Source organism: Phodopus roborovskii, unplaced genomic scaffold (assembly GCF_943737965.1).
Source record: "Phodopus roborovskii unplaced genomic scaffold, PHOROB, whole genome shotgun sequence".
NCBI lineage: Eukaryota > Metazoa > Chordata > Mammalia > Rodentia > Cricetidae > Phodopus > Phodopus roborovskii.
This window is the reverse complement of record NW_026126611.1, coordinates 4,269,601-4,285,236: the sequence shown is the minus strand read 5'-3', so window position 1 is coordinate 4,285,236 and position 15,636 is coordinate 4,269,601. Positions and strand designations below refer to the sequence as shown.

The window sequence follows — 15,636 nt, the reverse complement described above, 5'->3', positions numbered from 1 at the left end:
AGGGGTTAACTCGCTGTGGAGAAGAGACATGGGAGCCATGCCTCTGTGCATTCCCAGAATCCGGGATTTATTTAATTAATAAGCTACAAAATTGATAATTCTGGAATAAAACCTGAATGCACTCAGGGGGTCTAGAATTTCCAAACTGAGTTTAAAAAGTAAGAACAGAAATAATAGTTTTCTCCTTTTGTCTGTTCCTCAACTCAGGACCCCAGTTTTAACAGTCACTAAAGAAGAAAGGGTTTTGTGTTTCACAGTAGGCAAATCAGCTTCCACCCCTCTCCCGTTTATGTGGATTCACAGCACAGCCACTTTCTCTCTGTCGCCACTCTCATGAGCTGTTCTGGGTTCGAAGCTCCAAAATACCCGGGCTCAGTAATGGAATGTTCTAGCTTCACATTGCTGGAGTCAGAAACACAGCACCGACTGCTAGGAACAATAGAAAGGTGTTTTGTTGTAGGTAAGGAGGAAGAAGGAAGAGCCCTCTAGTAGCCTGACCTGGGAATTATGGATTAATGCTTGATATGCAGCTAAGGCAAGGAAAGCCCATCCCAACCTAGCACAGTAGCCACAGTGAGCATCTAGACTGTCTGCAGGTCAAACAGAAGAGCCTTGAAAATGGAGCTTAGGGGAGGAAACGGGCCAGGAGCGACCACAGCTGTGTCTTCTTCTTCTCTGGCAAACTGAAGAGCAGCACCATAGAGGGGGGTGGTACTTGTATGAAGCATCTTGCAGGTGTTTATGCACTTGGATATTTGGTAAAGTACACAGAGAGAGGGGGGAGGGAGAGAGAGGAGGGAGGGGGGAGGAATGAAGGAAGGAGGAGGGAAGGGAGGGAGGGAGGGAGGAAGGAAGGAAGGGAGGGAGGAAGGAAGGGAGGGAGGGAGGGAGGGAGGAAGGAAGGGAGAGAAACAGAAAAAATACGGAGAAAGGAAGGGAAGAACAAAGAGAAACCCTTCAGGCATCTGAAGAGGGAGGGGATGCTGAGCTGAAGAAGGTAAGTAGTGCTCAGCCTGACTGCTGACTGCAGCAGAAGCCAGCACAGGGAGAGGACCATTAGAGAGGGGGAGCCAGCCTTGGCCTGCATCCGTCCTCCCAGCAGTACAGAGCTGTGGACCATGAGCTGTTAAACACTTGGAGGATGCCTCCAGCCCTGTGAATCCAAAAGGAGGACCTCAGAGCTTGCAGGGCCCATGCCCAGGAGTCACCACCCCGAGAGTTAAGAGGAAGGAGTTAGCAGAAGAGTCTCACAGCTACACGAAATGTCATAGTAAGTTTACGGTTACTCAGAATCCAGGAAAACTGGACTCTAGGCCTTCAGAGTCAATAAATAAGGAAAAAAGGCATCAAGAAGTATATTAAAAAGTCAAACTTGAGGGGTTAGAAAGAAGGGGTTCAGAACTAAAGCACAAAACAAAGATAAGGAATGTGAAATAGCTATTCCCAGCGGGGAAAATTAACTTTCAAACCTGCTCATAAAGCACAAAGTATAATCTAAACATACACTCTACTAAACAAAATACGACTTAAATATGCGGGAAAGACATTTTTTTAAAGGCACGAGTACTTATTTTATTTTTAGGAAAGTAAATTTTGGAGTTGGGGTGGGTCACTCACTGAATAAAATGCCTACCAGGAATGTGTGAGGAACTGTGTTCAAACCCGTAGAGCCCCTCTGAAGCCTGGCACGGCGGTACTTATCTGCAGTCCCAGGGTTCCTGTGGGGAGGTGAAAGACAGAGCCAGAAGAATCCCCGGACCTCTGAGAGCCAGCCAGCCTGGCAAACACATCAGACGGCAAAACAAAAAGACTGATCCAAATAAGGTACCCAAGGCTGACCTGTACCTTCCCATGTGCACTGTGAAATACACACACCCACACTCACATAACAGGAACGCACACATACATCTACATATATGCACACGTCATACACAAACTTTTTTTTTAGTAAAATTTAATGTTCAGAGATTTCAAATACATAAAGATGAGCAGAAATAAATAGATGCTCTGAGTAGCCATGCATGAACACAGCAATGGTACAGCACAGCACGGCCAGGAGGAGGCACTGTCGGGGCCGTGTGCAGGAAGATGAAAGGCACACAGCACGAGCCGCCTGCTGTGTCCACAAAGAAATGGGAGGAGGAGTCCTCTCACCACAGAGAAAAGGAGGCGTGTGAGGGAGACTTGCTCTGTTAGGAGCTGTGGCCCCTCTTGGGTCAGAGTCTTTTTCTCCTATAAACACCTCTTGCTTCTCAGTGTAGTCACATCAGGCTTCATCAAATGCACGATCCATCTGTACACTTCCACAGTGGCTGCCAGCCATTCAGGGGCGACAGTTGAACTGGCCGTGTGACTTGTGCTGGTATTCCCATTGGCTCTCTGTTTGCCTGCTTGATTTCAGTATTTCATGATTCTCCCCGGGTATCCTCAGACCCAGTAAGAGTGTTATTTTCCACGTATTCAGATGGCCCGCTGGCTTTGTCTCTGCAGTCAGTCATTCTTTGACCTTCTGGCCTGGACCGTGTGTGTCTGTCCCCCTAACCCGGCTTGTGCTCTGGCATCCGGTACAGGAACTTGTTCCCTGACAGTGTAACACTCAACATTTCCATAGGGCATTCCTTCCAGCAACTTCCCGAAGATTCGGAGAGAGTATATCTTTCAGTTCTTGGATGTGAGAATTCATAAAATTTGATTATTAGATGTGCATGTCTGAGGCTACATTTCTGTCTCTTAAAAAAAAAAAAAGTGCTACTTTGACAGGCATCATGGTGCACGTCTTTAATCTCAGCATTCAGGAGGTAAACCAGGCAGATCTTTGTGAGTTTGAGGCCAGCCTGGTCTACTCAGCAAGTTCCAGGACAGCCAGAGTTATGTTGAAAGAACCTGTTTTTTAAAAAAAGAAAAAGTTAATATTTGAGTTTCATCTGCCTGTGATTTGCCCCTCCCCCCACAATGTCTCAAAGTATTTTCAGTCTTCTTGTTATTTCTGGTGATATAAAATTTCCTGATGGTGCGTTTTGGTTATTTTTCCATTAATCTTTCTGGGAAATTTCAACTTAGAGGCGCATATCTCTGCAGTAGACACGTCTCGTGCATTATTTGTTTGATGGCTTACCTCTATTTTTTTCCCCATCCCAGAACCCCCAAGCGGTGTGTTCTGCCCACAAGCTGACCTATCCCCTAAGCTCCTCTTTTCTTCAGTTTTCCATCTCTGCCTCGTAATTATGCACCCCAGGAGACTTCCTGGACTTTATTTCCCAAACTCAAAACATTTCATTTTAGCTATACTGAACTTCGCTTTTGCTGATGGTCTTTTAATTAATGTTTCCCTTCATGAGTGTATATATATAGATTTCAGAATATGCTAGGTCATTTGTAGGGCACTTTGTAGGCTTTGGGGGCTGAGAGACAACAATGTTTCTCGTCCTTGTACACATTCATTATAAATGAAGTGTCCCTTTGTTAGTGTGTAAGTTCAGCGAGATGACTTGTTAGTTCCTAACAGACCAGAATCTGATGCCCAGCTGGAGTTTTGGCTGTAACATTGTGTGACCACAACCTGAAGCAAGTTACACTGTTCAGTGTGACACCATTCCCTCCCCTGTAAAAGGCTGCTGCCGTATGCATTAATACCTCCTCTCCGACGTACTGTCAGTGTGGTTTCTGTGTTTTATATGATATTCTCCAGGTTGATTCAATCTTATTACTTGTACGACTTTAGCATGCTATTGCATTGAATGTGTTTATTCTTCCACATCCTAGAATAACATCTTTTTATTGACTGACGTTATTATCTGGCTTCCTCGTGCACCTACGTGATGAGTTCCCACCTCTCTCTCCCTTTCTGTTTTGATGGAGTAAGTTCGTCTGTCTTTGTTGCTTTTGCTTGCTTTGTGTTTAGACTGTCCTGAGTTAAACAAGTATCTCTAGGGCGGAGGATGTGGCTCAGTGGTAGAGCGCTCAGCATCAGAACCGAAAGGCCCTGGGTTCATCTGTCAGCACTGGCCGAAGGGGGCAGGGCACCCCGCTTCCGTCCACCTGGCTGTTTTGTTACCCTAGCTCGCCAGGCTGTGTCTTTGGTTCTGTGTGAATTTTTACTTCCTTCCATCCATTTTCTTTTCCCTTTCCTTTCTCACTATATTCTGAATACTTTAGTGAGACTTTTTGTTTGTTCTCTATCTGAAGGTAGTACATTAAAATCTATGACTGTTATAGTGCTGAGGTTTTGTTATTTAATTTATGTCACCCTAAGAATAGAGAATGCGACCTTCTCGCTCTTTCCTTCCTTCCTTCCTTCACTTCCTTCCTTCCTTCCTTCCCTCCTTCCTTCTTTTGAAACCTCCAGTTTCACTGGTCCACGGTACGTTGTCATAGACCAGACTCCCAGCACTGGGGAGATAGAAGGAAGGAGACCAGGATTTTAGCATCAAGTTCAACGTCAGCCCAAGTTTGAGGCTACTGTCTCTAAACAAAAGCAAAATTAGGCAAACAAAAGAAACTGTCATTTTGCCATCATCCCCAGAAGATGGAAAGAAAGTCCATCCTCATGAGGTAAATCTTAAAGTGCATGTAGTCTACCAAATTCATTGTTATGATTAAAATAATTTACATACCATTCTCTTTTTAAAGCATAGGGAGTGGATGTGTATGTGTTCGCGCGTGCGTGCGTGTGTGTCTGTGTGTGTATGTGTGTTTGTGTATGCATGTGTGAATGTGTGTGTATGCATGTGTATGCATGTGTGTATGTGTATTTGTGTATGCATGTGTGTGTGTATGTGTGTGTATGCATGTGTGTGTGTATGTGTGTGTATGTGTATGTGTGTGTATTGTTTGTGTATGTGTGTGTGTGTGTGTCTGCGTGTGTGTATATGTGTGTGTGTGTATGTATATGTATGTGTGTATTGTGTGTGTATGTGTGTGTGTGTGTGTGTGTATGTGTGTGGTGTGACTGTATTGACATACATGTGGTTGCATATGTACTCAGGCTTGTAGAGCACGTGAACAATCTCCGTTGAACCACGAGTTAAATATGACTAGTCGAGCTATACAGCTTGTCCCAGGAATACCCCACCTCTGCTGCCCAAGGACTAGACCCAACACCACATCCACCTGGCCTTCAGTTGGTTGCTGAGGATGGGAACTCTGATGGCTTGTGCAGTTAAGTGCTTTATCAACTAAGCTGTCTTCCCAGACCATATCATTTTCTCCTTCATGAACAGATAGGGAAAAAACCAAGGAAATTACCTGAAAGCATCTCATGCACTCAGCACCTCCAGCTGAGTCAAGTCAGGTGCTGTTACGTCATGCTGTGTCCAGATGGCAGCCGCAGAGCCTGCACCACACCTGGGCCACAGCGCTCCGTGTGTGCACACATCTGCATCTGTCTCAAAGCTTCCAATCAGGCAGCCATACACCGGCCTAAGACAAACCTCAGAGAATGCACCAAAGGTGGAAATCATATAAAGCACACTGAATGATCACAATGTAGGCTGGGCTGGAAATCAGTCCTTAAAATGGCAGCCGGAACATTTCTCTTTTGAAATTAAGACGTGTGCTTGTAAATACTCATGAGCCAAGTTAGAAACCAAAATTATTTAATACGTTAGAAATCCTGTTAGCTGAACAGCAGTGACGATGTTGCATTAAAATTGCAAGCATTCACAAGAACACTGCCAGAAATGAGATTCGAGTGCATGCTTTTTGTGTGACGTGATCAGGCATTGACTTCCAGGAAATATTTCCCGGAGTATTTCCAGGGCACCTTAAAGAGGGCCGAATCAAGCACTCAGTTACAGGGCACCCCAAGAAGCCAGTGGAAGGATGAATTCAAAGTGACTTTCAAGAAAATTAAGATTGAGATCCAAACTCAAATGTTGCTTGAGCTAACAGGAAAAGCCAGTCATAGTTGTAAACCCAGAAAATAGGACTCTTTGGTTATAATAAAGAAAATGTTATCGATCAGAACAGAGCAGGCTTTCGAGTAGCAACCGGTCCCCCACACCCTAGGGACATAAAGCACTGAGTGACTTACAGCAAGCATTGCTGCTTAGTGGGGGCCCAGCACCACGGTGACTCAGGCCTGGTTGACATTGTTGGTCACGGCACCCAAGGAAGCGTGGGCTCTAGGGTGTCTCCCATAGAGAACACAGCAATTAGTCGCCCCGTCCTGAACATGACACCTCTCACTTCCAGCCACCGCTCATCAGTCAGACTCAGTCTAGGACTTGTGCAACCCCAGCAGGGCCCCAGAGTGCAGCCCTGCCCTACCCTAGCTGTTATGATCACATGATTCACAAACTCCATCCCTTCATGCTCCACACAAGACCGTCATCTGGCCCACGGGATCGGGATCTCCTCCTTGTATGATCCTTAGAAGGCAGCGAGGGTGGGGTTTGCACACCCAGATGGCTAGGGCAACCCCGCCTGCCACAGTCCTCCCCATTCCCTCCCCACTCCCCCCTGATGATGCCTCGAGCCATGTCTCCCTGTGCTCTCTGCCCCAGACCATATGCTGTAACCCCAGGACAAAAGCCTGTCACCTGCCAGACCTCACTGTGTGAGCTCCCAGCCCACACTGATGATGCCCATGTGTCCCCAGGACACGCAGCTGCCGGCCTGTGTGAGCGGCAAACTGAAGTGGTTATTTCCTAATTCTGTGCCTTCCCTCGCTGTCACCAGCTCACATGCCTAAGCGCTAAGTAGCCTTCGGAGCTAATTAATTAATTAATTAATACGTTTTCTTTCTGCCTCTCCACCCTTTCCCCCAACTCCAGTCCAGTCTCCACCCTTCACTCCCTCTCTGTGCAGCAGAACATTGCAGCCCTTTATGTCACTTAAAATACAATGTTCAAAAGCACTCTGCCCCACAGAATCTAACGTGCTGGTTAGTGCACAAGAAATGCGTCAGACATTTCCAAAGTCAGCGTAATGAGATGATGCACGACTTCCCCCCGCCCCACTGAAATGTGGGTAGACGCCATTTTCAGCAGGGTGGAGTGGCCGTTTGGATGTGCTCATGTAAAATCACCTATCTGCAACCCCAGCTAAAGACTGCAGTGATGTGATGCTTCCCGTCTACCAGAAGGAGCTGTGAGTAAATTTCCACCTGCTGATGGAAATCGCCCACTGCGAGCTTCTGTCTACGACCAGCAGTCGTGAGATGCTTGTGAGGTGGCCTGCTGGAAGGAGAGGCGACCTGGCTGCTCCAGTTGACAGAAACAGTGCCAGTCTGTACGTGGACGGGGCACCAGACCGCTAATGAGCTGAGGTCACCTGGCTGACTGTACCAGCCAGGGCCACACACCCAGCTGGGGCAAAGCGGAAGAGAACATGGTGATCTCCCCCCCCCCCCAGCTCACGAAGCTTGGACACTAACACTCAAGAAGCAGAACGATCCCCTTAAGTGACATCCAGTGGACAAAAATAAAATAAAATGACCAATTGCGAATAGAATGTGAGAGCCATGTCACAAAGCAAGGACCTGCCCTGAGAAGTGTTTTTTAATTATCAAACACACTTGAAAGCATTACCCTTGTAACGAGCTACTCACTTGAGGTTATCGTTTTGAAACTGATAATAAGCGCTGGAAAAATAAATTTAAAAAGAAACAAATAAGTCTTTATGTTGGAAAATATGAAAGAGAGGTAACCCCATAACTTAAACATCACTTCGGGCAGATTTTCTCTGGTGGCTCAGTGTGGCCACTCTGTGCTCTGGTATGTGAAGGCCGTCCAAATACTAGCTCCCTCCCCATATCATCGTGTTCCAGGTAAATCCAAGACTCTGTGCTCACCTTCATTCTCACCTGTAAGGAAGGCCATGTGCCGGTGTCCCCATATTTCCAGAGAAATACATCGGGGACAACTGTGCGTGCCCACACGTTTTAGAGCTTTGACCAAGGGAGAGTGGATATCCTGACCCAAGCGGCCAAATCATGTCACCAAAAAAAAAAAAAAAAGGAGGCTTTCTAAACTCTGTCCTCCTACAACTCTTGGTTACCCAATTCTTCAGAGCCAGGGCCCTGCCTCTTCTAAGAGACCATGGAGGGAGACACGGGCGTGGGATTTAGGAACCATCAGATGCTCCCGCAAGCTCAGCCTGCACTGACCCATTTAACACTGACTGAAAGTCTGCAGCCCACATGGCACCCCAGCAAAGCTGTGGCTTGAGACCACACTTCAGTGCTTGCCAACACTCTATGCCAACAAGTTTGCGGGGGAAGTTATCACCCCTCCTAGGGGAAGGAAGTAGCAGGAACCCGGGAGAGATATGATGAGTTTAGCCTTCCTGGAGGGAAAGTGGTCATGTGTGAGCACTCCCAAACAGACAGGCTGAGGAATCTCACGCCTGACACATGTCACACACGCTGCCTCATCCGCACCCAACCTGGCCATTGCAATGCTGTCTTCCCATTCCATCTAAACAGAGCTGCACCATGAAACCCCGTGTTGCCGGGCGAGTCTACACTAATTTCCCATTAGTGTCCTGTTGAAGGCACGGTGGTGTCAATCCGAGGCAGAGGCTAGAAGACAGCCTCAGAAGTGCTGACCACGTGTACTTGGTCACCTTCTAGAACTAAAGATCCTCTGGACCCCGTGAGAAGGAATGGAAATCAGGCCAAGTCCTGTGCATACAAGGACATCAGAAATGCAACATAAAAGCGGAGTGATAGCAAAGGAGACAAAAAAGGTGACATCCGTCGATGCCAGAGAATAATGATGGAGCCAAAGAGACAGCACCAAAGCCAGGCAGGGCACCTGCAAGCCGGATCCATCGCTCAGTACTAATGCGCAGCTCCTTATTCTCACAACAGGGTCCCCTGACGTATGACGTCATTTCTGTGGTAGAATGAACTAGTGCATTCGAAGTTTTCAGCAGATCAGGTGACAAACGTGATCAACGTTGTCGCCATCGTCCTCTGCCTTAATTTTAACATCTTTAAGTCACCCAGGCTAAAGCCTCATGCAGGAGGTCAGCCCTGACACCATTCCCAAGCGCACGCTGATTCAGCTGCACCCTGCTCGAAGTTCCACCACGCTGCGGGGGTGTGCTCTCCAGCGCCTTACCTGAAGATAACTCTGTTTTACAGGCATCATCATCTGACTCCACCTTGAGTGAAAATGCCTTGGTCACTGTGAGTTACTCCTCAAGAACAAGCCGCCGGTGCTTGGGACACAGGAAAATTCTCGCACGTTGGTGGACAAACGAATCACACATCTGGTACCACCCACCAGGCAACACCTGTAAAGTAATGCATTCCTAAAGAGAAAAGTGTGCCTTAATCAAAGTAAATGGGGTCCCTGTGAGCCGATCCCACGGGCATACTGACGCTGTGTCTGTAAAACTGGGCCCGAGTGAGGGAAGGGGCTATTATCTTCCCCGGGGCACCTAACACAGGTGTGGCGATGGCCTCCGCAGATCTGTCCCCTGACCGCTGGTGTGTGCATCTTGATGTCCCACTATTGATGCAGCGCCACTCAGAAGGCCGCCTGCCCACCTGCCTGTCTGTCCATTCACCCATCCGCACCTACCACCTGTCTGCCCGCCTGTATGTCCATCTGGCCCAGTCTTGCTCGATGCCTGTAAGACCTTGATGATCCTGCAGCTCAGTTCTATAGCCTGACTAGACCCCAAGGCTCACGGCTGGCTTGATCCTGTAGCATCCTCTCCAGCAGACCTCCTGCCGAGTTATCCATCTTATTCCCGCATAGACGCTGTGCCTCTTGGTAGGCCCCTGTGGAGCTCCCTGATCTCTGCAGGCCCTTGCAGCCATTCTACAGCCTGTGCGTGTATTTGCCGCGTGTCTGAGAGTCTGTGCTGCTCCAGCGGAACCAGGGTACCTTGTGGGTGTGGTAAAACCTCACTAAAGGCTGACAGTGGGAACAGACACACATTTCTCTACGTCTCTGACATAGTGCGCTCACAGCAGCATGCCTCGCTTTCTGAACGATTCCAAGAGCTTTGACGCCACCCCTGTGGTTCATTCCTTAAGAATAAGCCACTGGGTCAAGGACACCACAAGAAAACGCACAGAGGCCACTAAACTGGGCTCGCAGGGGCTCACAGAGGCTGGACCAACAGCCTGAGAGCCAGCATGGGACTGACCTAGACACACTACATGTATGCTACAGTCGTGTCTCTTGTGGAACTCCTAACAGCAGGAGCAGGGGTTGCCTCACAAGCTTTTGGTGCCCTACTCCCCATTTCTGTCCCAAATAATCACTCCTGAAGTTGTCCCAGAAATTGCTATCAGGCTTAGAAGTGTGTGCATTTCCTGCCCTTCTTTGGGAAGGATGGGGATCCCGTATCCTGGAAATTGTTCTGTCCACCTGCTTTCCATTTCACGTACATACCTGAATTCCCTACTTTGCATAAAGACCTGTGTGTACCGAGTCCTTCCTAGCCATGACTTCCACCTTCTAAAGGCTAAGGCCAATTTGGTTTCCCTTCCCCAGCCAGAGTAGGGGCTGTGCCAGTGCCTCTTAGCAGCAATGGCCACTTGATACAATAGATCGTCATTTGATTTCCCCCTGAAAGCAGGAGCAAGGCTCACTCCCTCCTTTGGCATCGTATTGTGCCCAGCTCCTTTACGATGAACTGAGTAGACTTCTGTTGCCAATGACAGCACACACCACACCCTCACAGGCTCACATTCAGCCACTGTATCAGGCACTCAGTGTGCCGGACACTCAGACCCAACTTCAGCCACAAGAATGAAAGGCACGTGTGGGTGACTCCAGTCCTCATGGAGCCTTGAGGGTATGAAATCGAACATGCTGGTGACCGCATCTTTGAGAGCGAACGTTTCAGAAGCTGATGCTTCCTTCTGTTCAAACAAGTAGTGGCACTTAAAAAGAAAAATGAAACCCTTAATATGAAGGAAGTCCACTTTCATCAAGTGCTAAACCGAGTTAATAGTTCTAAAACAATACAAAAATTAAAATAAACAAATAAAGGTACTAAAGCAATTTCCCACCCCGTAGATACCCTTGATGGCCGAGAAGTGTTTTGATTGTTTCCGATCATAAGCAGTGCTGGTTTTAGCATTCTTCCCTAAGTACACAGCTTCGTACTTAGGCCAAAGGCCCACGGGGTGAATTTCCGGGCTAAGTATCACATGCATCTGTGTGGCTCTGAGGAGACCGCTGCCCTCCAGAAAAGCTGCATCTCTCCATGCCACCGCATCTGATAGCATGTCCCTTTCTCCAAACGGGCTTCTGTCTGAGTGATAACCTTCCAATGACTATGTTTGCTAACATGAACATTGAGAATATTAACCCCTCGTTTGTGTGCATTAGTCCTTGTGTTATCTGCTCACATTCTTAGACCATCTTAATGGGACTCTTCTACTGGATAGTGACAACTACTTGTATGTTAAAGACATTAACACTTATGGCATACGACTTCGTGCTTGGCTTTCATTTTGTTTGATATTTCTGACGTTAAACAGAGACGACCCACTGGAAATGTTCCTGTGTGTTCTGATTCTGTAGTAGCAAATCATATCTAATAGTAGGAAATGCTCTCACTTCACAAAATTCATAGCAATAATGGATTTTAGGCCTAAGAAAATTGCGTGTGGGGCTTATAACCATCTAAGATGAATACATTTTGCCACTTTGACTTCAAATTATCGTTTCCTTATTCTTCAGCAATTTCTCTATATCTGTAAGCTCCATTGTGTTGATTATACTTGAAGGCAGTAAGCAGTGCAATGGAAATCCAATTTCCTGAATAGAAAGGTTCTATAATGTCAGTAGACTCTTCATGTTAGACCTTTCAAAACCGTAAATCTGGAGTTCAAAGGCCTCACTTACAACTTGACAACAGCTCAAAGGAATAAACACACCTCTCCTCGTTCAGGCCCCAGATTCGTCTTCCTGTATATCTGTTAACAAACTTCTTCTCAAAGGAGAAGAGCTCTGTTTCCTATTCCACCATCCCCAAATCATCTTTTTTTAATTCCATCGGGAAAGCAAGAACAAAAGGAATCCCGACTCGATGCTATGAATCAATTCCTCAAGAACGAGGGGGAAAAATACATGACTTCATAGTGTTTTGTCATTGCATTTTTTTCTGGGGGGGAAATATCCACCAAATGGACAGTTATGCATGGCTGTGAGGGCTTTGTAGGATTGTGATGGGAGGGAGAGAAGAATGGGCAGAAACCCAGATTCTCAAGTATCTGCCTCTCTCCGATTGTTACAGCAAGATGGGACCTCAGGTCCTCCATGGACACACGTCTACAAACACATGCTCTCCACCAAAACGTGCTCGGGAAGAACACGTCCACAGGCATGAAACCAGCTACTCTGTCTCTCTGTGACCCAAGTGCCTTAGTTCACTCTCTTCTACCCAGCTAGAGCAGGCTCCCTGCCCCAGGGAGGGGTCTGTGTTCCCAGTGCACCTCCCTGCCTGGAATTCTGGGCTAAATAGCATCTCGCCGTGTCTAGACGAGTTCTAAAACCCTGAAAGTAGGCTGAAGCACCTCTGTGATTGGCTGCTTGATAACCTTGTCAACAACGACCATCGTCTTTGTGGTATGTGTGTACTATCTGTTGCCATACTAGACTGCAGCTCCCAAGGGGCCGTTAGCATCTGTGTCTCGTTCGTTTCAATACTCCTGGTCCCTAAAACTATGAGCAACACGTAATACACTCTCGGCAAACACTGACGAAGGAGGATTAGTAATCTAAGATGCATAAAGTGCTAGGTTTAATTCCTGGCACAAATAAGCGCTCAGCACACGGTGGTTTGGAAAAGACCAGAAACAGGCTCGCTGCCAACTGTGGGCCCTCCACTCTGCCTCCTTCCCACCAGCACTGCAAGCTCTGCTCTCAGTGTCTTCTCTCCATAGCCTGCAGAGGAAATTACAGCATTCTATTTTTAGTTGTTTTCCAGAAGATTCGGTGTGGCCTGCAAAGTGTGTAAAAGCTGCAATGACAGGCCATCATGCCGCCAAGTCCCGCAGTTAGTTATATTTAGGTGGGCTCCCAGAGTTAAGGCTGAGCGCCTCCCTTCCTTACATTCATGTCCACTTTCAAACCAACCAGGAATGTCGCCTTGACTGCACCGGAAGTTATGGGGCTTCTCTGAAGTGTGCTCATTCTCCAAGCCCCAGTGTCACTGGAGACGACAAAAACTGGCCAGTGTTTCCACGGGAAGCATCTGAGATGACTAAACGGTACTTTCAACTCTTGGGCTTTTCCCTGAGGACTGAGTTGAGTTTGAACTTACCGGAATATCTCCCTGGATCTGGTTACACTCCCACTTATTCCGAGGAAGAAAAGCAGAGGGCAGCGTTAAGTTCTTTGAGCAGGTGGTTGGATATGAACAAGTGAAAATGGGGGACTCGGGACCAGAGAAGAAACTGTGAGGGAGGGGACAGGGACTCAGAGAAGCGAAGGTGCAAATGAGGGCCTAGAACCAGAGGGAGGGAGGGAAGGATGAAGGCTTAGGACCAAGAGAGAGAAGGTGACGATGGTGACCCAGGACCAACTGGGGGACAGAAAGTGATGATGGTGACCCAGGACCAACCAGAGGACAGAAGGTGACGATGGTGACCCAGGGCCTGAGGAACTGTGAGGATGGAAACACAGAGACTCAGAATCAGAAGAAAGATGTGGTTGAAGATCTGGGATCAGAGGAGAGAAGGGAAGAGTGGATGGAGATGAGGACCAGAGAAAGGGAGGTAATCATGGAACAGATGATGTAAACTCAAGGATTCTCCAATACAGAAACAGGCAATTTCCCAACATAGGGAATATGAGAAGAAAACTAGGTTTTGACCTTGAGTAACAGGGAACCAGCCAGGTCACATCACAGGACAAAGAGAAAGTTCGCAGGGAAATCTGTCTCTGATACTCACTGAGCTCGATATGTTTGCAATACCAGAGCCGTAGGAGCTGTGAGCTGGAACTCAAGGACAATGCCAGGACTCCTCCCAGCTGTATTGGCCAAGTCTTTGATAGCCTGGCTGCTTTATCCCTCGCTTTGAGGTCACAGAGGATCCTCTTTCACTGGGAGGTAAAACACTTTAGAAACAGGAGCCTTTGGCTTGTATCTTAGAGTAGCCGGAGCTCCACGTCCTGTCACCCCTCTGGCCTTCTATAATAAATGCTTTGTGTGCTTTTCCTTTCAATCATTTTAATGAAGTCATCTTGGAGAGCAAATGACAGGCCACTGTGATCGAGGACACCAGGGCCAGGAAAGTGTCGATGAGTTGACCAGGTTCCCAGGTTAGCATCAGCGTCCTTATTCCCCACGGGGGCAAAGGGCACCTTTCAGCCCCTGCAGGGATGGGTCTGCTGCGTAATTTAAGCGCTGTGTGTCCTCGCTCAGTGTAGCCTGTTGCCTTGCACTCAGAACCATTCTTAAAGCCTGTGTACACATTCCTTTGGTCTCGCTTTGTTATGGTCGACTCTTTGTAGTGGAACGCTTACATTTCTATATTCCCTCCCTGCCTTCTTAAGCGCCTATGTACATTTTGTGTTCACTTCTATCAAAAAATAGTACCTGGGTTGATAACCAGTCTACAGTCTCTCCAGATGTACACACACTAGCCAAGTTCCGTCTCCTAAAATAAAGGTTGTTTCATAATAATAGCGTTGAGAAGAAGAGCAGAGAGTCAGTGCTGGGAAGGTGGCACGTAAAAAGCCAGACATGGCAATGGGTGACTCCTGGGACTTGCTGGGCAGCCAGTCTGTGCGTGACCCTGCCTGCCTCAGAACAGTAAAGTGGGGATCAATGATGGAGACATTTGTTGTTGACCTCTGACCTGCACATGTGCATAAACACGCAGAGAGAATGGGGTGTGGAGGAAGAGAAGAGCAGGTTTCCTAGCTGGAGGCGATCATTGCACAAAAGCTTATCTGTTGGTAGCCTCTTTACCGTCATCCACACCACTGATGCTGGTGGTGGTTAATGCTCCACTCCATCTGCCTTCCTCTTCCCCCTCAGACCACCAGCGTCTTCTCTGGATGCAAACACGAAAAGGAGCCAGGCAGTGGTGGCGCACGCCTTTAATCCCAGCACTCGGGAGGCAGAGACAGGTGGATCTCTGAGTCTGAGGCCAGCCTGGTCTACAGAGCGAGTTCCAGAACAGGCAAGGCTACACAGAGGCGCCCTGACTCATATAAAGAGAGGGAAGGAAAGGAAGAAGTGTTGTCAGAAGTGGTGTGGAACCCACACAAGCTGGGAGGATGGGCAGTAACCCAAACAGATGAGATTCTCAGCAGGGGGCTGCCCGACCTCAGTCAGAGCTGTGGTAATAAGCCGTCAAAAGAGCATGGTTTGATGAAATGCACCTACGAGCCAGCTCCGCCCTAACGTCATCGAATTCACACACAATGTTTTCTGCTTGTTCGTTTTTCTACCACATAGATGCCTTGAACCTCCGAAACCGACAGGTCATCTGTGTCACGCTCAAAGTCCTCCAGCATCTAGTTGTGTCAGCGGAGATGGTGGGTGAAGCGCTGGTACCCTACTACCGCCAGATCCTCCCGATTCTGAACATCTTTAAGAACATGAACGGTGAGTGATCCCGGGAGCAAAATGTCTCTTAAGCCCTAAAAGGAGGAAGTGGGTTGAAGGAGGACTGAGGAGCAACCTTCAGTTTGGCGCTCCAAAATGTGCAGC

The 15,636-nt window shown here is 47.8% G+C and overlaps 1 protein-coding gene across 1 annotated transcript in view; it reads left to right on the top strand.

Moving 5' to 3' along the window:
• The window catches only part of Pacrg (parkin coregulated), a 365,017-nt gene that overhangs the window by 205,177 nt on the left and 144,204 nt on the right, over positions 1 to 15,636 (top strand). The window contains exon 4 of the mRNA XM_051206043.1: positions 15,382 to 15,531. Coding sequence (XP_051062000.1) covers positions 15,382 to 15,531 — 150 coding nt within the window. The remainder of the gene's footprint in view (positions 1 to 15,381; positions 15,532 to 15,636) is intronic.